A 23,820-nucleotide genomic window follows, 5' to 3' on the forward strand; every position below is an offset into this window, starting at 1 on the left:
GACAGAAGTCCAAGACTGCAGCCTTAGCTTCTGGTGGGACGTAGAGTCTGTTCTTCGGCCCAGTTCCGGGGTCCGGGCTTCGTGCCAGGGCCTCCCGGATGGTTCTCTCTACGTCCCAGGTGAGGGTGGCCACGATAGTGGACTCGGGGATGATGGGTTCCGGTGGATCCGACAACTCCGTTTTGACTTCATCTTCATGTACCCGGGACAAGGCATCCGATCTCTGGTTCTTGGTCCCGGGACGGTAGGTGATCCGGAAGTCAAAACGGCCGAAGAACAGTGACCAGCGGGCTTGCCTGGGGTTCAGCTGCTTGGCGGTCCTGATATACTCCAGGTTCCGGTGGTCAGTGAAAACCGTGAATGGCACGGACGTTCCCTCCAACAGATGTCTCCACTCTTCAAGAGCCTCTTTCACCACAAGGAGTTCTCGATTGCCGACGTCATAGTTCCGTTCGGCCGGGGTCAACCTGCGGGAAAAATAGGCACACGGGTGAAGGACCTTATCGGTCTTCCCGCTCTGGGAAAGCACAGCTCCTATCCCTGAGTCCGAGGCGTCCACTTCAACCACTAACTGGCGACTAGGATCGGGCTGCACCAGAACGGGTGCAGACGAGAAGCACCGTTTCAACTCCTTGAACGCGGCATCGCAACGATCCGACCAGGTGAAGGGGACTTTTGGTGAGGTCAGGGCTGTCAGGGGGCTAACTACCTGACTGTAGAAATTAGCAAAGCCGAGGAACTGTTGCTGCTTCCTACGGCTAGTGGGTTGGGGCCAGTCTCTCACCGCCGCAACCTTGGCCGGATCAGGAGCGACGGAGTTGGGGGAGATGATAAACCCCAGGAAGGACAAAGAAGTGCGGTGAAACTCGCACTTCTCGCCCTTCACAAACAGTCGGTTCTCCAACAACCGCTGCAGGACCTGACGTACATGCCGAACATGGGTCTCAGGGTCCGGAGAGAAGATGAGTATATCATCCAGATATACGAAGACGAATCGGTGCAGGAAATCCCGCAAGACATCATTAACCAATGCTTGGAACGTCGCGGGGGCATTTGTAAGACCGAACGGCATGACCAGGTACTCAAAGTGACCTAACGGGGTGTTAAATGCCGTCTTCCACTCGTCTCCCTTCCGGATCCGAACCAGGTGATACGCATTTCTAAGATCGAGCTTGGTGAACATTTGGGCTCCATGCAGGGGCGTGAACACTGAATCCAACAAGGGCAATGGGTATCGGTTACGAACCGTGATTTCGTTCAGCCCCCTGTAATCAATGCATGGACGTAGTCCGCCATCCTTTTTTCCCACAAAAAAGAAACCTGCACCCATCGGGGAGGTGGAATTCCGGATCAACCCGGCAGCTAAAGAGTCCCAGATGTAGGTCTCCATTGATTCGCGCTCAGGTCGTGAGAGGTTGTACAACCTGCTGGACGGGAACTCAACGCCCGGAACCAAATCAATGGCACAATCGTACGGACGGTGGGGGGGAAGGGTGAGCGCCAGATCCTTACTGAATACATCCACAAGGTCATGGTACTCCACTGGCACCGTCCCTAGATTGGGTGGGACTCTGACCTCCTCCTTAGCCTGGGAACCGGGAGGAACCGAGGAACCTAAACATACCCGATGGCAGGTCTCGCTCCACTGAACCACTACCCCGGACGGCCAATCGATCCGGGGATTGTGTTTTAACATCCAGGGGAACCCTAAAATCACACGGGAGGTAGCAGGAGTCACAAAAAACTCGATCTCCTCCCGGTGATTTCCTGACACCACCAGAGTTACAGGTGGTGTCTTATGTGTGATTGGAGGGAGTAGGGAGCCATCTAGTGCCCGCACCTGCACAGGCGAGGTAAGCGCCACCAGAGGGAACCCTATCTCCCTGGCCCATCTGCTGTCTAACAGATTCCCTTCAGAGCCCGTGTCCACCAGTGCTGGGGCCTTCAGGGTTAAATCCTCAAAGGATTGTAACTGGGAGTCGTGTGGCAATGTGGGTGTGTCCCACGTGAATGTCTCGGCCCACCCCTAGCCCAGTTTCTAGGGGCGGGCGTTGGTGTTTAACTGCTCGGGGCAGTCTCTTACCTGATGCTCTATCGAGCCACAAACAAAACACGCTCCGCGGGCCAGCCTCCTCTGTCTATCTGGTGCCCTAAATGTGGCCCTGCTCGTGTCCATAGCTTCGTCAGCAGGGGGAGCTGTAACCACACGGAGTGCAGGGGCCGTGGAGCGTGGGGAGGGCGGAACGCGGTCGGAACCGGAAGGGAGAGGGACGGCGCATGCCCGGCCACGCCCTTCGTCTCGTTCCCGACGGCGTTCATCTAACCGATTGTCTAATCGTATAACGAGATCAATAAGCCCATCTAAATCCCGCGGTTCGTCCTTAGCCACCAGGTGCTCCTTTAGAACCAATGACAGTCCGTTTACAAAGGCGGCGCGGAGGGCAGTGCTATTCCAGCCGGACCTCGCAGCCGCGATGCGGAAGTCGACTGCATAGGCAGCTGCGCTCCGGTGCCCCTGTCTCATTGACAGCAGCACAGCTGAAGCGGTCTCTCCTCTATTCGGGTGATCGAACACTGTTCTGAACTCCCTCACAAACCCATCATATGTCAGAAGGAGCCGTGAATTTTGCTCCCAGAGCGCTGTAGCCCAAGCGCGTGCCTCACCACGAAGCAGGTTTATTACATAAGCTATCTTGCTGGCATCAGTCGCGTATATGACAGGACGTTGTGCGAAGACGAGCGAACACTGCATAAGGAAGTCCGCGCACGTCTCCACACAACCTCCGTACGGCTCTGGAGGGCTTATGTATGCTTCCGGGGAAGGTGGGGGGGGTCGTTGAACGACCTGTGGAACGTCACTTGTACGCACAGGGTCGACAGGAGGGAGAGCCGCAGCAGCGCCCTGAGGGCGCGCTTCCACCTGCGCGGCGAGAGCCTCCACCCTGCGGTTAAGGAGGACATTCTGCTCGGTCATTAAATCCAACCGAGCCGTGAAAGCGGTGAGGCTCTGCAACTCGATCATTCCTCCTGCGGACGCCTGTGCGCCCTGTTCTTCCATTGGCCGTTCAACAGCCGGTTGACGCCCCTCGGGATCCATGACGATGGCCGAGATATCCTGTTGGGAAAGTGTAGGTACACGGACCCACAACAGGGGGCGCAAATGAACGGACAATGGAATACGTGAAATAACAACACTTTACTGTTGTGAATGTGCACAACAAATACAACAGATTACAACAATAGACAACAGTCAATTCACAAGGTGTCGTGTGGGCAGGCTCGAAGATAGGAGACGCCTGTCCAAAGCAGAACCGGAACCACACGATTTCCTCCGCCACCAGACCCCGGGAATACTGGAGCCGCCAAGTCCCGAACTCCCAGGTGGCCACTGCCTCCGCGTGTCGGATCTGGTACTGCTGGCGAGGAACAAAAAGCAAGTGAATGAGGATGCGTTTGCACCCAGAAATCAGCACGGCAGGAAAGCTACCTCCACCTCTCGTTGGAAAAACAGTCCAAAAGATAATGCACAAAAGTCACAAAGGTTATTGTCAAGCAGACAGCTGAGGTACGTTACCTTCCAGGTAGAACGATATCTCGGCAAAGAGGTGGAGACGTCGTCCTGCTGATATACTCCTGCCGATCAGATGATTGGTAACAGCTGTTGCAGGTGATGCGTGACAGCTGTCACCCTGGCTGCTCCTGTGAGGCGGCTGCGCCCTCTGGTGCCTGGAGCCCGCACTCCAGACAGGGCGCCCTCTGGTGGTGGGCCAGCAGTACCTCCTCTTCTGGCGGCCCACACAACAGAATCTTCTTCACAGACTAAAGTTAATTATGGAGTTCCACAAGGTTCTGTGCTAGGACCAATTTTATTCACTTTATACATGCTTCCCTTAGGCAGTATTATTAGACGGTATTGCTTAAATTTTCATTGTTACGCAGATGATACCCAGCTTTATCTATCCATGAAGCCAGAGGACACACACCAATTAGCTAAACTGCAGGATTGTCTTACAGACATAAAGACATGGATGACCTCTAATTTCCTGCTTTTAAACTCAGATAAAACTGAAATTATTGTACTTGGCCCCACAAATCTTAGAAACATGGTGTCTAACCAGATCCTTACTCTGGATGGCATTACCCTCACCTCTAGTAATACTGTGAGAAATCTTGGAGTCATTTTTGATCAGGATATGTCATTCAAAGCGCATATTAAACAAATATGTAGGACTGCTTTTTTGCATTTACGCAATATCTCTAAAATTAGAAAGGTCTTGTCTCAGAGTGATGCTGAAAAACTAATTCATGCATTTATTTCCTCTAGGCTGGACTATTGTAATTCATTATTATCAGGTTGTCCTAAAAGTTCCCTAAAAAGCCTTCAGTTAATTCAAAATGCTGCAGCTAGAGTACTAACGGGGACTAGAAGGAGAGAGCATATCTCACCCATATTGGCCTCTCTTCATTGGCTTCCTGTTAATTCTAGAATATAATTAAAATTCGTCTTCTTACTTATAAGGTTTTGAATAATCAGGTCCCATCTTATCTTAGGGACCTCATAGTACCATATCACCCCAATAGAGCGCTTCGCTATCAGACTGCAGGCTTACTTGTAGTTCCTAGGGTTTGTACGAGTAGAATGGGAGGCAGAGCCTTCAGCTTTCAGGCTCCTCTCCTGTGGAACCAGCTCCCAATTCGGATCAGGGAGACAACACCCTCTCTACTTTTAAGATTAGGCTTAAAACTTTCCTTTTTTGCTAAAGCTTATAGTTAGGGCTGGATCAGGTGACCCTGAACCATCCCTTAGTTATGCTGCTATAGACTTAGACTGCTGTGGGGTTCCCATGATGCACTGAGTGTTTCTTTCTCTTTTTGCTTTGTATGCACCATTCTGCATTTAATCATTAGTGATTGATCTCTGCTGCCCTTCACAGCATGTCTTTTTCCTGGTTCTCTCCCTCAGCCCCAACCAGTCCCAGCAGACTGGTTGGGGCTGAGGTTTCTTCCTGTTAAAAGGGAGTTTTTCCTTCCCACTGTCGCCAAGTGCTTGCTCACAGGGGGTCGTTTTGACCGTTGGGGTTTTTACGTAATTATTGTATGGCCTTGCCTTACAATATAAAGCGCCTTGGGGCAACTGTTTGTTGTGATTTGGCGCTATATAAAAAAAAATTGATTGATTGATTGATGATTAGACGAAGCTCAACCTGGCGCTAAACCCAACCAAAATGAGCCCTCTGAATCAAAGTAGGCTTATTCAAAACATGGTGCAGCACAGTCCACAATTCTGCATTGTAAGTTAATCATACTAACTGTGGCATATTTCCCAAAACACTGCATATACCCACAGCGAAGCCCCTGACTTGACTTTTAAAATTCCCAAAGTATTAGTCTTAACAGGATTCAATACCAGTTACTTTCCACTCAGATTGGAACAGTTTGGACTCACACTCAAGCAGTCAATTAACCATATCCTGGCTGTGCAAGTACTCCACAAATGCAAGTGAATATCAGCAGTGAGTCTATGTACAGGTGCATCAAATCAATAAAAATTACATTCTGTAAAAGTTCAATTTTTTTGTCAGGTATTTCACCTATATTTTATATATTCGAGACTCATTATGTATAAACTATTATATAACGGCTGAGTGGATCCTTGTCATTTGATTGTGGGTTGTAATCCATGTATGTCATGACATGGATTATTCATACCATTTGCCATTGTGTTTCATTAACCGTGCAGTAGTTCTTTTTTAGCGTGCAATTTTGGTGCTATATGAAATGTGCTTTTGCACACCCCAACCACCGCGCATGCTCACACTACTGGCGACGGCATTTAGGGGAGTTTGTTTTGCTGGCGGATGACGATTTGAAGGAGTTAAATGATGCTGCTAATTCTTCTTACACAAAAAAATAAAACAACAAATCCACTACGGTGTAAGCCGTCTGGGAGTATGAAGACCTGTTAGGATGAAAACTTCTGACGTGATTTTTCGTTGGACAAAGTCTTGATTTTTAGTACACAAACTCAAACTACATCATTGCAATTTTGGACTCCAATTTAAAATTTGTGTTGGACTGTTAAGCAGCAGTGGAACACCAAAATGTAAGTCCCTTTTCTGTTGTGTCTAAATTAATAAAATATCAAATGACAAGGATCTATTTTAGCCGTTATATAAAACAAATAATGATTTTTCATTCTTCCAATAGAACGAACTCTGCTTCCTCTTGTTGAATGGAACATTCCATCTTTTACCTCATGAAATATGCACACCATTGAACTCAAACATTATTTGTATAAAAAGTTTCAAGCATTTTAAATTTTTTAATAATTATGGCCCACAGCTCCAAATAAATAAAAACAAAAAAAGTGTCAATCTCAAATTATTTGAATTTTTCATAAAATTAAGAAAAAGTTTTGTAATCCAGAAATGTTCAGCTTCTGAAAATGATGGTCAATTTTGCAATCAGAACTTGGTCATCCTTTCGCACACATTGCTGCATTATGAGTGAGTGTGCAAGTCTCACACGTCACTGAATGAATGTGCAAGACTTGCAAGTCATTGGTGGCATCTCGTAAAGCAGGGATCTCACTATGGTTCAACATGAAAAAAAACATGTCTTTCGTCTGGTTAACTGTCAGACAAAAAATAAAGCACTGCTACTGGTGGAATATCTGACATTACACAAAGGTTTAGAGCACCATTTCCATGGGGAAAGTTCACAAACCCCTTCAGCTGACTCTCTGTTCACGTGAATCATGAGGAAGCGCAAGTGGAAACAAAGCCTGTGGATCAGAGGACTATTTTGTTATTTTTTGCCATCTGTGGTGGTACCCACCATCCATGAAACAGGATGCTGCACCAAGCAGACGGAAGAAAAAAGCTCACTGTGAATAAATCCAGTTTCATCGGGGAAACAGCTCTAAATTAATTTATTAGTGTGTGAAAAAGTTACATTAAAAAAACACATACAAATACAACAATAAATAAGCAAGAATGATACTTGCATGGGAGTTTATTTTATTTCTCAATTTTTGGGCAACCAAGCAGAATCTCTTTTCAGATCATGTTTTTCCTAGTCTCTTCTGCCTGTGTAATTGCAGAAAATGGTTTCTGTTGGTATTTTAAAAAGACAGTACTACAGCTTTTCCTCCGTTTGAATAAAAAACAACAACAACAAAAATGAAACAAAACAAAAAATCTCTCCGGTGACAACTTCCCGTGCGTGCACCCAAATGCCATCGTGCTCTCTATTTCTGTGGAGAGCCCTGTGTAGTGTTCAGGTTAAACCGACTGTTTACACTCCAAGCCCAAAATTCAAACTGTGCAGAGGCCTCTGTAGTTGCATTTGGGAACAAGCATCTTTTCAGCCATGTGACTACGCTGCACACTGAGGATTTTGAATCGTCTAGTGAGGAGCTCAATTAAGATGAACGCAGTCTTAATCACAACATGCACACGGGCACAGCAAACAGCAGACTGCAGGTGTTACTTACTCCATTCTGGTGACCCAGACACAACACAACAGTTAGGAGAGAGGAAGGACTTTAAAGTGAGTGTGCTAAACAAGCAGGAACATGAAAGACATCAACTTATGGGCAACACAAAGGCATTGCAGCAAAAAGAACACAAACTCCCATTACTCTACAACTTCACTCCAGTTATGTGTTCACATGATACCACACATTTGCCCGAGCAGAGTGCAATGGACTTGATGGAAACCTGGTACATAATGTACTGCAGCACTTAAAAGGTCAGTAAAACAAATGTTGGAGACTTTAGGTACTGAGGCGATACACTGTAAAGTCAAACAAGATATCTGTGGGGAAATTTACACCTATGTGGTAGAAACTGACTGAAAGTGGATGGGACACTGAAATCACAAGGTATCTGGAAAAGACAGCCAATCGTGGAAAACAACATCCACACAGCTGTCCTCACGGATAGTCAGCTTCCAGAAATTTTATTCACTAAAAGGAAATGGAACATTTAGAAAAGTGTAAATATCACATCCATGGCTATAATGTGCAACCACTGACATTTTCAGGGAGTCAAAAAATGATTGTGATGTGATGGCATTCAGAGTTTATAGCCCTGCCAATGCTCAGCACTTAGATTGTCCTCAACTGATATGAAGTGTAGGTGGGTGCACAGTTTGTCAAGGTACAACTAAAAATTGTGTAATCACATATGCTCTTCTGTGTCCCAAAGTCCAGCTTGCCAACAGATAGAACCACAACAGTCTGTTAACATACAAACTGGACTGAAATTATTACCTCCTTGGCAGGGGTAATAAGGAAAATAGGTTCTATAAAATGATGACAAGAATAATAGTGATCTGTGAGCAAGTTCTCACTGCTTTGCAATACTACTTTCTTGCATGTATTCAATATCAACTGTAATAAATCTTTGATAAAATATGAAAGAAAAGCATCAATCCTTGTAATGAAGAGCCCAAGTTCGCTTGTACATGTATTTGACAAATATGATGTTCATTAAAGGCCCATTATGTTCATACGGTGTGAAGTTTTGCTGAAATCCACAAAACAGTTCAAGAAGAGATGTGCATCCAAGACTAATGAACGCACGGGCAGGAACGGTGATTCCAATATACCCATCAAACTTTAATTTACAGAAAGAACAGTGAGACCTTTGGCTTCTAACTTGTTTTCACTTTAGGTTGTCATAGCAGATCAGAGCTGAATCTGAACGTTGACACTGAATGCCCTTCCTGACAACTCATTACATACACTGAAAAAAATGGTACTTTGGATCAACTTAAAAAAATTGATGTAATTTGTTACAGCTAATTTTTTTAGTTTCTCACAATGTATATTTATGATTTTGTAAAGTGATTCCAGCAGATTTAAACTGGAAACCACAATTTTTCCATTAGACCAATGTAAATAAGTACTTTGAATGAAGTGCACTGTGTTTCACTTTTTTTCAGTGTAGAGAAAGGCCAGGGGTGGAGTTTGAACCAGGAACCTTCTGCACTGGAAACAAGTGCTCTAACCGGTTGGCATTTTAAAATTATAAGTGAATATTTGACACAAGTGATAGTAGTAGATTCCCAGCATGGCAATGTTCTACAATACCAAGATTTTTAATGATCCTTGAAATGCTGGCATTATCCTGTAAACCAGATTTAAGAGAACAACACCCCCCCCCCCCCCCCCCGTTACAATCATAACTTGCATAAGGTCAAAACTGCCCAAAGTCTTCGTGAGATGATATTCAGTAGCAAATCTCACCAGGATACATAAAGTGGATGGACATTCAGAGATATGTACGCTGAGTCAAGCAACCCCTAGAACTGCTCTGCCTTTAGTGAGGCAAGCAATCTTCTTCTATATTATAAAAGCCAAGTGGTCACTGTGTGCGTGTATGGCTTTGATCACGGAGAAACTGGGGAGAACTGACATTTGCTGTTTGGTACACTTATGTATTTTCAGGTAAAGGATGAACACTGCAAAAACAGAAAGTTGATAAGACTAATATTTTTGGAGAAATTAGCTAACAACAGTGAACAATGGCCCTTGTGCTGCAATGGAGCATAGGAGTTCGGGGTTTTGGGGTTTAAATGTTGTCACTGTGGTTCATGTTAGTTTAACAGTGTTGTTAGTGTTATTGATTTATTGTGTTTTGTAGTTCAATTGGTTTAGATAGTTTAGTTATGTGTCATGTTGCCATTACTATGAGTGACAACTGTACTACGTGTCTTCCACCACTGTCTTTGTGTATGCGTGTAAAAATAAAGGTGTTTTTATTTTTACATGCACAAACAAAGACAGCTTGTGGCAGAATGCAGAAAAGACAAAAAGCTCTGCATACATGTGTATAACTTCAATTACGGACAAAGTGGGGAGAGCTGACATTTGCTGTTTGGTATGCTTATGTATTTTGGGTCAAGGATGAACACCGCCAAAACAGAAAGTTGATGTAATATTTTTGGAGAAACTATGTTAAAAGCGTGAGTGCGCGTGTGATTTTATTTTGTAAATTCAATGTAAGCACATAATATAAATCATAAATACATTAAAAAGACATGGATTACACATGGATTACACATGTTTTCACAGAAAGTGAAAACACTTATTTCCATTGTGGTCCATTAAAAAAAAAAATCAAATGACAAAATAGAAGTAATAATAAAATCTAAATAATGATACTGATAACAATAATACTACTGATACTACTACTACTAATAATAATATTAATGTGTAAATGATAATAAGAACCGAAATAATTTATAAATACATTAAGACCACAAATTAACAAAAAAAAAAAATTACACAATTAACAGGAAATAAAAGGGTCGAGTTCTTCAAAAAATTCTTGAGGTCTAATGGCTTACATATTTCCTTGATTAAAATTCTGGCCTTGAATAGGGGCCTACCTCATTTAATGGCCATGTCAAAACTTCATCTAAAAATAAACGCCTGCCTTAATTAAGCATTATGTGCATTAAAAAGATTATATTTAAGTCACTCTTTTTTTCCAAGTCCACTGCGGATTGGTACCTTAAAATCCTAATTTGTGCTTCTACAGCTCCGTAACTCCATGGCCTTACAATGACATCAACGTCCACATGACTCTTAAAGTTCTCCCTCGCATTGGTGGGTGTCTTAATGCAATTTACTGCATCAATTTTTCCCTCAATGAGCTCCACTTCTTTACACAATCATCAACCTCCAAATCAACGTTACTGTATATGCAATTTCCCTCCATGAATTGTGGGTCATTTGAGCATCTTTGTACTTTATAGACTCCATGTTGTAAAGTTGGTCATATCTGCGGACATTTCTGCCAAACGTATCTGATCCATGATCAAAATGCAATCGGCAGAGGCACTGCAGAAACTTGAAATATGATGAGAGAGGAAGGAACAAAAAGTAAAAGTGACCAATCACAGCCCTTTCGGTCTCTGTCATGTAGCAGGTGCGTGTTAGGGTGTGCAGCAAGGCAGAGGGCTCTGATCTAAAGCAGTTGTCTTGGGTTCACCATACCCAGGAACATCTGTGTGAAACCTAGCACCATATTACAGTGCAGGCAGCAAGCAGCATTTTGTTAATAATCACCGGCCTTGAATAAAGGCCTGCCTCATTTAGGCGCTGGGTCTGAGCATGGGTTGAAAAAAAAATGCTGAGGCTTTTAATCAAGGAAATACAGTACCCACTTTCCTCAAATTGGTGAGTGTCAGTGCTAAACTTCATTTTGTACCTCTGTTGCGAGTGGGCAATCCCAGACTGCTCTGACTGGTACATGCAAGAGGTTTTTAATGGAAACAGATTGTGATGGGATGGCACATTTAGTCTGATGTGAGCAAAAATCCATCACTGAAAATCCAGTATATACGTACAGTGTTTATTATATGGAAAACCACACAAAACATGGGGACTTTTGCTTTTGTCCAGTGAGAGCGAGTATCTGGTTTATACAATGAGTTTAGGCGGGATATATATATATATATATATATATATATATATATATATATATAGCTACACACACAGACAAGGGGCCATTGAGATGTTTTGAGCCTGAATGAGAAGATGTAGCACATGGTTCTCCATCTTTTGCATTCTAAGAAACCAAAATTCCTCAACATTGCACCCAGTGAGTGTGTGTATATACACAGTCTCCTGTTTATATCAATGCAAAATGAGTATGGAGGTTATGGGATCAGCCCTGTGTGTATACAAGATATTTCAAATGTTAAGAGGTATTTCTCTAAATCTTAACAGAAAGATGGTCCTTAGGTCAGGAAAGCATGGACAAAATTGTACAATTTTTCTGTTTAATCACTAACAGTCTGGGTATTTTAAAGAATTTTCAAATTAGAATTTTTCTAGAATTATACGGTCTTGGGTGGATGGACACAAAGACCTTTGGACCTTGAGTGAGCTATGTGGGTTTTTTGAGTAGCCCCCTCCCCCACTCCCCAGGCTATAATGCGGCTACATTATGACATGTAGCATGTCATGGGTCCAATCTGTGTAAAAAAAAAAAAAAAAAAATTGATCAGAATTTGTTGATCAATTTTATAATTTGTTGTATGTCTTTATCAGCAGGTTGTCGCTGTACTTGAGTGGTTCCATAGGAAAAAAAAACTATCAAAATGTTCACAAATTCCTCCGGGCATAGCTTGTGACAAAATTCACTGTAATAAAGATGTGCGTGGTCAAATTTCTTCAGAACCAGAACATTTTGGCTTGTCTTACCTCGAAAATCTCAAAGCCATAGATATCCAGCACACCCATTACTTTGTGGCGGGCTTTCATCTGTGCCTGCACACACAAACACACACAGCGAGAGAGAAGAAAACAGTGAGGAAGCGATAAACATACAACATATGCCACAATTACAAAATGTAAAAAAAAAAAAAAAAAAAAATTAAAATGGACATTACATACTTGGATGCTTTCGTTGATTCTCGTAACAAGCCAGCTAAACAAGCGACTGTAAAGATTTTTGGCAAGGGCATCACGAGCATAGAAAGCCTGAAAATAAAACAATGGTGTAAAGTCTCAGCAAATACCATGAAATAAATAGTTATTTACAAATCAATGAAAATACATACTCGAGCACTGTAAGAACTTTATATCAGAATCACCTTCACATGTGTCATTGGCTTAAAACCAACAAACTGACATTTCTGAAAATTGAAAAAGAAAAAGGGACTAAAGAACACCTTTGTCAAATGTTGGCAAAAAATTCCAGGACTGGGTTTATATAGGCAAAGAGTCTTCAACATTCTAAGTTAACTCTGAACGCCAAATTTGACCTACATTTGAGCTTTATATCTTACACAGACATGGATAACACCAGTGATTCCCGCACTATTCCCCACCCACTCTACACTTTCAGCAAAACCAGTTCCAACCAAGCGCCAACTTCTGTTTTCTTAAAGGTATAGTACCACCGGAAGTCATAATATGATATTGCCAGTATGATCAAAATGAATACTGTCTGGAAACAATTTAGAAATTCAACCCCTGAGGGGGAGAAATTCAAGGGACCAGATGCTATGACCAACATTTGGTAGATTTGGAAGTGATTTACAAGAAATCTTATGGATGTTAATGTAAGATGGGTCATAGGTAATCTCAAAACCTCATGCATGCACTTCCTCCTGCATGATGGCAGTGAAGACAATATTTACAATGATATTTACTCCAGATAAAAATGTCCTCTTAATTAAAATGAGCTTTAACTTTGCAATACGTTACAAAAATAAACCTCTAGTATCATGCTTGGATCTCAGTACAAACTAAATTTTCCTCAGTTTTGTGAAATTTGAAAGGCCCCATAGCTTTAAATAAGACAATGCAGAAGTAGGACATCTTGCAGTTCTTTGAATTACCGCTTGAGGTTTGCTTCAAAAGTGAGTCATTCCCCATACAAGTTGATGTCAAAACCTCCAACTTTGCAAGTGAAATAAACACATTCACAGCCTGGTAAAGGAAACAGCTTTGGTCTCTATAGCTAGTTTCCCTCTTCAGGATAAGTGTATAAAGGGTGAATTTTTTGTTTATTTGTTTTGTTTTAAATAACTCAATTTGAGCCAATGTAAAAAAAAGTTGTGAATAATTAAACCCACTAGCAGAGTATGCTCCCTGCTGTGGACTTGAAGCAGTCAATTTGACAGTTTGTCCATCTGAGCATTTCATTACAGATAAAAGATAGATGGCTTCAGTGCTCTGGTATTTCCACTGAGCTACATTTTAGTTAGCTTTAGTTTTTATTTATTTATTTAAATGTTAATACTAATTAGCAGGTGGTCTTGTGACATTAGGTCCACTGATGGTGCAACAGTTATGATCGCAACATGTCGGTAAATCATCGGCTGTGAAAACCACCTCCCAGTCCACAAAAACACTTTAATAAAACCAAACTTATTCTGTTAAGTGTAGCTTTGTTTGTTTGGGCACTTGAGCTATCATATGCATTCAAAAAGTATCCAACCTCCGTCCCCAAAAAATACAATTACTCACCTGGAGGTCGGAAATCCTAATACCCTTCAAAGTAGTGTCCTTGGGGCCGCATACACTTCTCTCAGCAGTTCTGCCATTGTTGGAAGTATTTCTGGAAGGCCTCTTTTGGAATGGAATCCAACTGGGCCATCATATTCTGTATGATGTCTTCTCGCAACTCAAACAGAGTCCCTTTCAGTGTCAGTTTGATCTTTGGGAATAGCCAAAAATCAGAGGGCGCTATGTCAGAAGAGGGAGCTTGACAAATCACAAGTGTTGTGTTTGGCCAGGAAAGCCTGCTGAAAACCCATGTCTCATCAACAGTGATGACTGTGTACAGGAAGTCGATGTCACCGTTTGCGCATTCCAGCATGTCCTGCAATACTTCCAGATGCAGTTGCTTCTGCTTCGCCATTAGTCGGCACAAATTTCCCTGACAATGTCCGCATGCCCAAAAACTCCATCAAAATGGAATGTACAGAACCTATGCTTATCCCAACCTTGTCCCCAAGTTGTTGGATGGTGACAACGGCCATCCATAACCAAAGTCTGTATTTTGTCAATCAGTGTCATTTAGGCTTGCGGATGACCTACAATAACTTGCCACTGATGTGTGCCTATTTTTGAAGCCGTTATACCACTTATTTGCATCGAGTTCATGGCATCACTGACAAAAGTCTACTAAATCTTGCGAATGGTTTCCTCTTGAGGATCACCAAGCTTATGACAAAATTTGACAATACCATTACTCAAGTCCTACTGTCCCATTAAAGGAAGTGAGAAGCTAAAGGGACCACCTGCCAACACGTGGTCGCAAGCGCCAACAGCACGAAGTGTAACTAGAGAGTCCGGGAGTGTGCCCGGACCCACACAACTGTGGGACTAATGGCCGTCCCACACACACTCATGAGGGACGTGGGACACAGGAATAAATATCGGGACTGTCTTGCAAAATGCGGGGCGGTTGGCAGCTCTAGGGTACTCAGTACCCGTGTTCACTCTGAGGCTAACTGCTAGCAACTGACGCGCTCTGCAGGTGGGAAAATGATGACAAACCACTGCATGTGCAGTGAGTTGGGGATGGCAGAGGATCACCTGAGCTGCCATCCCCAACTCACTGGATCCGCTCACATTGCTTCCCAGACTCGGGGTGTTTTGTTTTTAAACCTCAGCCGGTTACAGTATTTTTACGAAAATGATATGTTAAACAAGATTAGGGATCTATGTTGTGTGGAACTACTGTCCTTCTGCCAATAAAGATGGCCGAAGGAAAGTAGTTCGGCACAACATGGATCCACTAGAACGGATCCGGTAGTAAACCTGTGGATCCGGCTGTGGTATAAAAGAAGGTTCCCTACACTTCCCGACCAAATGAGAACTTCAACACATCATTTGTTTCCGTAGGATAAAATAAGGTTGGATACTTTCTGAATGCACCTCTATGGTTCTAATCAGCCAGTAAAAATATTAATAACATGAGGTAAAAACCAATTTTATGTCTGCAACACACACACAGACAGAGAGAGAGAGAGAGAGAGAGAGACAGAGAGGAGAGACAGAGGAGAGAGAGAGAGAGAGAGAGAGAGAGAGGAGAGAGAGAGAGAGAGAGACAGAGAGAGAGAGAGAGAGGAGGAGGGAGGAAGAGAGGGAGCGGAGGGAGAGAGAGGAGAGAGGGAGGAGAGGAGAGAGACCGACGCAGAGAAGGGAGGAGAGAGAGGAGAGAGTGAGAGAGAGAGAGAGAGACGAGAGAGAGACAACAGAAGAGAGAGAGAAGGAGAGATAGGAGAGAGAGAGAGGAGAAGAGAGAGAGACACAGGAGGGGAGAGAGAGAGGAGAGAGAGAGAGAGAGAACAGAAGAGAGAGATGGGAGGCGGAGAGGAGAGAGACGAGCGAGGGAGAGGAGAGGGAGACAGGACAGAGGGCAAGAGAGAGGAGGGAGAGAGAGAGGGAAGAGAGAGAGGGAGAGAACCACACAGGGAGGAGAGACGAGAGGAGAGAGAAAGACAGAGGAGAGAAGAGAGAGGACGAAGAGAGAGAGAGAGAGAGAGAGACGGAGAGAGAGAGAGAGACAGAGAGGAGAGAGACAGAGACAGAGAGAGAGACAGAGACACAGAGAGACACAGAGACAGAGAGACACAGAGACAGAGACACAGAGACAGAGAGACAGAGACAGAGACACAGAGACAGAGACACAGAGACAGAGACAGACAGAGAGAGAGAGACAGAGAGAGAGAGACAGAGACACACAGAGAGAGAGAGAGAGAGACACAGAGAGACAGAGACAGAGAGAGACAGAGAGAGAGACACAGACAGAGACACAGAAAGACGCAGAGACAGAGATAGAGAGACAGAAACACAGAGAGAGACACACACAGAGAGAGACAGACACACAGAGAGAGAGAGAGAGAGAAAGAGAGAGAGACAGAGAGAGAGAGAGAGAGAGAGAGAGAGAGAGAGAGAGAGAGAGAGAGAAAGAGACAGAGACACACAGAGAGAGAGAGAGAGAGACTGAGAGAGAGAAAGAGACAGACACACAGAGAAAGAGAGACAGAGAGAGACAAAGACAGAGAGACAGAGAGAGAGAGACACAGAGACAGAGAGAGAGACACAGAGAGAGAGAGAGAGAGAGAGAAATCCCAGAGTGTATTCTGCACAAGTGGGCATGGTCTAACAAAATGTCAACACAAGCAGAAAAGTGCTTCATCCAAGTGAGCTCCTGCTTACCTGTGCTACGTTCAGGGTAGTGGACACTTTCTCCACTTTGGCTTCGACTGTACGGTAGCTGAAAGCTCTTTCCAGAACAGATTGCTCGATCCCCAGCAGCTCACACATCTCTTTCAGATCTGTACAAAAACAAAAAATTTTGTGAAGGATTTGGGAACAAGAGCGTGTGTGTGTGTGTGTGTGTATATGGTGCATCTGGAAAGTATTCACAGCGCTTCAGTTTTGGCACAAGTTACAGCCAAAATGGAGTGAATTCATTTTCCCCCCTCAAATTCTACTCAACACCCAACGACAACATGAAAAAAGTTTTTTTAAATTTCTGTAAATTTATTAAAAATGAAAACTAAGAAATCACATGAACATAATTATCACAGCTATGCTCAATACCTTATTGCTGCACCTTTGGCAGCAATGACAGCCTCATGTCTTCATCAATATGATGCCACAATCAGTTTTGACCATTCCTCCTTACAGTATCTCTCAAGCTCCATCAGGTTGGATGGGGAGCGTTGGTGCACAGCCATTTTCAGATCTCTCCAGAGATGTTCAATTGGATTCAGGTCTGGGCTCTGGCTGGGCCACTCAAGGACATTCACAGAGTTGTCCTGAAGCTTCTCCTTTGATATCTTGACTGTGTGCTTAGGGTCATTGCCCTTCTGAAAGATGAACCGCTGCCCCAGTCTGAGGTCAAGCGGCTTGATTGAACATGTACAAATTGTACATGAGACAACAGGATCTGAATAATTCATGTAAATAATCATTTTATATATACAGTAGTGTTCAGAGTAATAGTAGTGTTATGTGACTAAAAAGATTAATCCAGGTTTTGAGTATATTTCTTATTGTTACATGGGAAACAAGGTACCAGTAGATTGAGTAGATTCTCACAAATCCAACAAGACCAAGCATTCATGATATGCACACTCTTATGAAATTGGGCTATTAGTAAAAAAAAAAAAAAAAAAAAGTAGAAAAGGGGGTGTTCACAATAATAGTAGCATCTGCTGTTGACGCTACAAACTCAAAACTATTATGTTCAAACTGCTTTTTTAGCAATCCTGTGAATCACTAAACTAGTATTTAGTTGTATAACCACAGTTTTTCATGATTTCTTCTCTGCGAGGCATTAATTTTCTTGGTTTGGAACCAAGATTTTGCTGGTTTATTAGACACTGTCTTGTTGAAACACCCATTTCAAGGGCAAGTCCTCTTCAGCATAAGGCAACATGACCTCTTCAAGTATTTTGACATATCCAAACTGATCCATGATACCTGGTATGCGATATATAGGCCCAAAACCATAGTAGGAGAAACATGCCCATATCATGATGCTTGCACCACCATGCTTCACTGTCTTCACTGTGAACTGTGGCTTGAATTCAGAGTTTGGGGGTCGTCTCACAAACTGTCTGCGGTCCTTGGACCCAAAAAGAACAATTTTACTCTCATCAGTCCACAAAATATCCCTCCATTTCTCTTTAGGCCAGTTGATGTGTTGTTTGGCAAATTGTAACCTCTTCTGCACGTCTTTTATTTAACAGAGGGACTTTGCGGGGGATTCTTGCAAATAAATTAGCTTCACACAGGCGTCTTCTGTCACAGCACTAACAAGTAACTCCAGACTGTCTTTGATCATCCTGGAGCTGATCAATGGGTGAGCCTTTGCCATTGTGGTTATTCTTCTATCCATTTTGATGGTTGTTTTCCGTTTTCTTCCACGCATCTCTGTTTTTTTGTCCATTTTAAAGCATTGGAGATCATTGTAGATGAACAGCCTATAATTTTTTGCACCTGCGTATAAGTTTTCCCCTCTCCAATCAACTTTTTAATCAAACTATGTTGTTCTTCTGAACAATGTCTTGAACATCCCATTTCCCTCAGGTTTTCAAAGATAAAAGCATGTTCAACAGGTGCTGGCTTCATCCTTAAATAGGGGACACCTGATTCACACCTGTTTGTTCCACAAAACTGATGAACTCACTGACTGAATGCCACACTACTATTATTGTGAACACCCCCTTTTCTACTTTTTATTACTAATAGCCCAATTTCATAGCCTTAAGAGTGTGCATATCATGAATGCTTGGTCTTGTTGGACTTGTGAGAATCTACTGAATCTACGGGTACCTTGTTTCCCATGTAACAATAAGAAATATACTCAAAACCTGGATTAATCTTTTTAGTCACATAGCACTACTATTATTCTGAATACTATTGTGTGTGTATGTGTATATTCTTTTTTTATTATTAAGGGTGTAATGGTACATGTATTTGTATTGAACCGTTTCGGTATGGGATGTTCGGTTCGGTACACGGCTGTTCACGGGTAAGTTTGCGTTGCGTGCGTTTACATTCAGTGTTGCCAACTTAGCGACTTTCTCGCTAAATCAGGCAACTTTCCAAACCCCCATGGCGACTAATTTTCTCAAAAGCGACAAATCTAGCTACTTTTCCTGGTGTTACCGGAGACTTTTCTGATGTTTGGCAACTGAAAGTGAAAGTCTCTGTTGTCTCTGAGTGGCTGCGTGTCTCCCCCTCCTCCGCTGCCTGCAGCAGCCGTAAATGCACTGAGCGGAGGGATATCTACAATCCTCCTCACTCTGACTCGCTCAGCCTACTGACCTTGTTTGCTGCTCTGTGATTAAATAGTCCCCAGACTTTGAGAAGCCCTGGCCTTGAGAAGTTATTTTATTTTAATAAGTGATGGCCAATTTTAACGGCAAAATAAATAAACAAACCAAGAATCAAGTTTATGTGTGGTTCTAAATATTTTTAAAGTGGTTTTACTCACTTTATTGCCTCTCCCACAATGTTTTTGTTTCAAAACTTTATTTAAAAGGATATACTGACAAACATTAAACGAACAGTTAATAGAAAGAGATAGAAAATAAAATAAATTGTACAAAAAGTAAAGCGATTCATTAACATTAATTCTGTGTTACAGTTTTGGACAAGTTAATTTTGCTGGCAACAAAATGTGAAGATTGAATAAAATTGAACAGGGCTTCATGCTGGAACCATTGTGCTGCTCTTTACTTGTGGAAAGGTTTTGTTAAAAGCTGTTTACTAGGAAAGTATTTTTTTTATAATATTTCATACATTTGTAGTTTATTTGAGAACATTTTATTTAACTTATTACCAGGCAGCACTTTGCAATTATTTTATTTTCTTGTTTGTATAATGTTGCAATAAATTGTTGGTTTAAACAACAAGCAATTTAGGTTTTGCATTTTGTTCCGATACTGTAGCGAAAATGAACCAAACCGTGACCTCAGAACTGAGGTACGTACCGAACCGTAATTTTTGTGTATCATTACACCCCTACTATATATATATATCTCTGCTTTTCAGCAACACCACCAGAGTTCAAACCTGCAGAAGAGACCTTCATCTGGTCCAGAGAATCCAGCAGAACATCACTTGCTTCTAAATAAAGGCTCTTTGAACAGCAACTATTTTATTATTTTTTAAAAAGCTGTTTCATTTTATATTTTAACAATAAATGAACAGATCATTAAAAATGTCCACAAAATCAAAGTCAAAAGACATTTGCACAGGTAGAAGCTCTCCACTTATTGTGCTCAAATTCATATTTTAGAAATGACTCTGTCCTGATAGCAACATTAAAGTGAATTACATATTTTGGCGAGTTGAAATGACATATATATATATATATATATATATATATATATATATATATATATATATATATATATATATATATATATATATATATGTGTGTGTGTGTGTGTGTTGAAAATTATAAAGAAGACAATGCTCATACGGCCGAGGTACTTGAGCACTGCGTTATATTTTTATTTGTAAGAAATCTGCAACCACATGTCATTATGGGGTGTTGTGTAGAATTTTGAGGAAAAAATAAGTTTCATCCATTTTGGAATAAGACTAACATAAAATGTGGAAAAAGTGAAGTGTTATGAATACTTTCCATACGCATCGTAACTTGACACCCACCGTTTTTATCTTTGATTCGACTTTCGTCTGTGCCATTGCAGCGCGACTCTGGCTTGAACTCGATGTTGCCCAGCTTGAGAACGGCAGCCACCAGCTCCAGCACAGACTGCACTTCATCCTCCATGAATCCCACAATCTGCATGGCATTCTGGGAGGGGAAATGACATCAGTCAGCGGACACGTCCATATGTATATGGGCTGTTTTACAATCAGGGTACATAAGTGGATTTTAAAGATCAAGTTTGGTTTAATGACAAGGTGGAAAGGACAAACAAAGTTTATTTTCGGGATGTCCCGATCAGGTGTTTTTGGCCCCGATCCAATTCCGAGTAATCTGATTTTGAGTATCTGCCGATACCGAGTAGCAATCCGATACTTGAAAAAACTGAATGAACAATGAACAAATGCTAAATATATAATATTTTCATTTTAATCACCTTATTTTATTATTTATCACTTAAACAGTGCAATTCTCCTTGAGGCAGCTTGAACAATCAAGTATTAATCTACCAGACTTAAAAAATGTACAAATTTCCATGTTATTTTATTTGTCTAAAAATAAATGTCCAAGGTTCCTTATGTTAAACAAGAAATTATCTAATCTGAAATAACAGGTGGTTTTAATTTACAGATGAAAGGTTTCTAAAGAACCATTTATTGATTTAGATATTTTAATTACAAGTGTTCTAAACTTTTTAAACAGTAATCAGAAATTTTGAGGTAACAAACAACAACAACAACAAAACATTTCCAATGATTTTTCTTCAGAAAACTGCTCTATAAATGAGCAGTCCTGTGACACGTTTCTGTTTTGTACAGATCAGTGGTTTCTGCACCGATCTGTTTAGTACAGATCAGTGATTTCTGCCACTAGTCTTCCGTGTTTTGGCCCGACGCGTCGTTCCTATTGGACAGTGCAAAGCTACGTCACAGCTCAGAGCATTGAAAGTCGGATTGGGTTGAACTTTGACAGTGTCAGCCTGCCGACAAACGGCAATGCAGGCTCCCGTCAGAAGCGTCGCTTTAGTTCGGCTTTTGACGCAACGTTTCTGACACCTCTAAAAAGCAACACGTCTCATTGAAAATAATGCTTTTTAGACCAATTCTTGACGCCTCTGACGGTTCCGACGCCCAAAAGGCCCATTAATCTGCAATAACGACCTTGAAATAGTGCTGATCAAAATAATGAGGATAAAATCTATATTGGATTCCTGATTAGGATGCAACGTCCGATTTCGATCAAGTCTGAAACCACGTGATCGTGCCCGATTTCCGATCATGTGATCGGATCGGGACATCCCTAGTTTATTTTGCCACACATGGATAACTACTACTGGACTATCAGAAGTATTGGTCATTTAATTTTAATTTTATTTTGTTTTTACAGCCGCAAAATCACAACAAAAGCTGCCTCAAGACACTTCACACAAATAAGGTCTAACCTTACCAACCCCTCGAGCAAGCACAAAGGTGAGTGGTAAAGGAAAAACTCCCTCTGATGATCTTGAAAAAGAAACTGCAAGCAGACCAGACTCAAAGGACTGACCCACTGCTTAGGCCAGGGGTGGGCAATCATGTGCCATGAAGGGCCGAAGCACTGCAGGTTTTCCTTGCTACCAATCATCTCAGCAGGTGATTTCATTAATGTTCTTGCTTGCCTCTACTGGTGGTTGGCTCTCACTGCGGTATTGTATCACTTCCTGTTCCGGAGCACAGCGGTGTTTTGCTTTATCCGTTAGCTGTTTAATCTGTGCAGTTAGATTGATCTAGTTAACTAGATAACTATTTGTTTCACAGTGTAATCTTCACGTGCCTTGACTAAAGCACTCCCTCTGCTGAATCACCTCTAAATTATTTACACATTATTCACTTTGTGTGTTTTTAGGAATCCACTAGCTTAGCACAGCTACTAGCTCTTAGCCGATTTAGCATGGCAGCTTTTCCCGTCTCTCCCGCACTTTTCTGCTCTGGGTGTGAAATGTTTAGTTATTCCTCGGCCTCCTTTAGCAGTAATGGTACTTGTAATAAGTGTAGCTTATTCGTAGCTTTGGAGGCCAGGCTGGGCGAATTGGAGACTCGGCTCCGTACCGTGGAAAATTCTACAGCTAGCCAGGCCCCTGTAGTCGGTGTGGACCAAGGTAGCTTAGCCGCCGTTAGTTTCCTTCTGGCAGATCCCGAGCAGCCGGGAAAGCAGGCCGACTGGGTGACTGTGAGGAGGAAGCGTAGTTCTAAACAGAAGCCCCCTGTACACCGCCAACCCGTTCACATTTCTAACCATTTTTCCCCACTCGGCGACACACCCACCGAGGATCAAACTCTGGTTATTGGCGACTCTGTTTTGAGAAATGTGAAGTTAGCGACACCAGCAACCATAGTCAATTGTCTTCCGGGGGCCAGAGCAGGCGACATTGAAGGAAATTTGAAACTGCTGGCTAAGGCTAAGCGTAAATTTGGTAAGATTGTAATTCACGTCGGCAGTAATGACACCCGGTTACGCCAATCGGAGGTCACTAAAATTAACATTGAATCGGTGTGTAACTTTGCAAAAACAATGTCGGACTCTGTAGTTTTCTCTGGGCCCCTCCCCAATTGGACCGGGAGTGACATGTTTAGCCGCATGTTCTCCTTGAATTGCTGGCTGTCTGAGTGGTGTCCAAAAAATGAGGTGGGCTTCATAGATAATTGGCAAAGCTTCTGGGGAAAACCTGGTCTTGTTAGGAGAGACGGCATCCATCCCACTTTGGATGGAGCAGCTCTCATTTCTAGAAATCTGGCCAATTTTCTTAAATCCTCCAAACCGTGACTATCCAGGGTTGGGACCAGGAAGCAGAGTTATAGTCTTACACACCTCTCTGCAGCTTCTCTCCCCCTGCCATCCCCCCAATACCCCATCCCCGTAGAGACGGTGCCTGCTCCCAGACCACCAATAACCAGCAAAAATCTATTTAAGCATAAAAATTCAAAAAGAAAAAATAATATAGCACCTTCAACCGCACCACAGACTAAAACAGTTAAATGTGGTCTATTAAACATTAGGTCTCTCTCTTCTAAGTCCCTGTTAGTAAATGATATAATAATTGATCAACATATTGATTTATTCTGCCTTACAGAAACCTGGTTACAGCAGGATGAATATGTTAGTTTAAATG

The 23,820-nt window shown here is 42.4% G+C and overlaps 1 protein-coding gene across 4 annotated transcripts in view; it reads right to left on the bottom strand.

The window, feature by feature from the left end:
- Window positions 1-23,820, bottom strand: part of myo1b (myosin IB) — a 216,759-nt gene that overhangs the window by 55,457 nt on the left and 137,482 nt on the right. For 3 of the 4 annotated variants that reach the window (XM_034186763.1, XM_034186762.1, XM_034186764.1), the window contains 4 exons: window positions 20,672-20,819; window positions 16,697-16,815; window positions 12,413-12,499; window positions 12,221-12,286 (listed from right to left, as the gene is read on the bottom strand). In XM_034186763.1, coding sequence (XP_034042654.1) covers window positions 12,221-12,286; window positions 12,413-12,499; window positions 16,697-16,815; window positions 20,672-20,819 — 420 coding nt within the window. Of the gene's footprint in view, window positions 1-7,495; window positions 7,502-12,220; window positions 12,287-12,412; window positions 12,500-16,696; window positions 16,816-20,671; window positions 20,820-23,820 lie in introns of all 4 variants that reach the window. The other variant, XM_034186761.1, reaches the window with a different exon arrangement.

Source organism: Thalassophryne amazonica, chromosome 14 (genome assembly GCF_902500255.1).
Source record: "Thalassophryne amazonica chromosome 14, fThaAma1.1, whole genome shotgun sequence".
Classification (NCBI taxonomy): Eukaryota; Metazoa; Chordata; class Actinopteri; order Batrachoidiformes; family Batrachoididae; genus Thalassophryne; species Thalassophryne amazonica.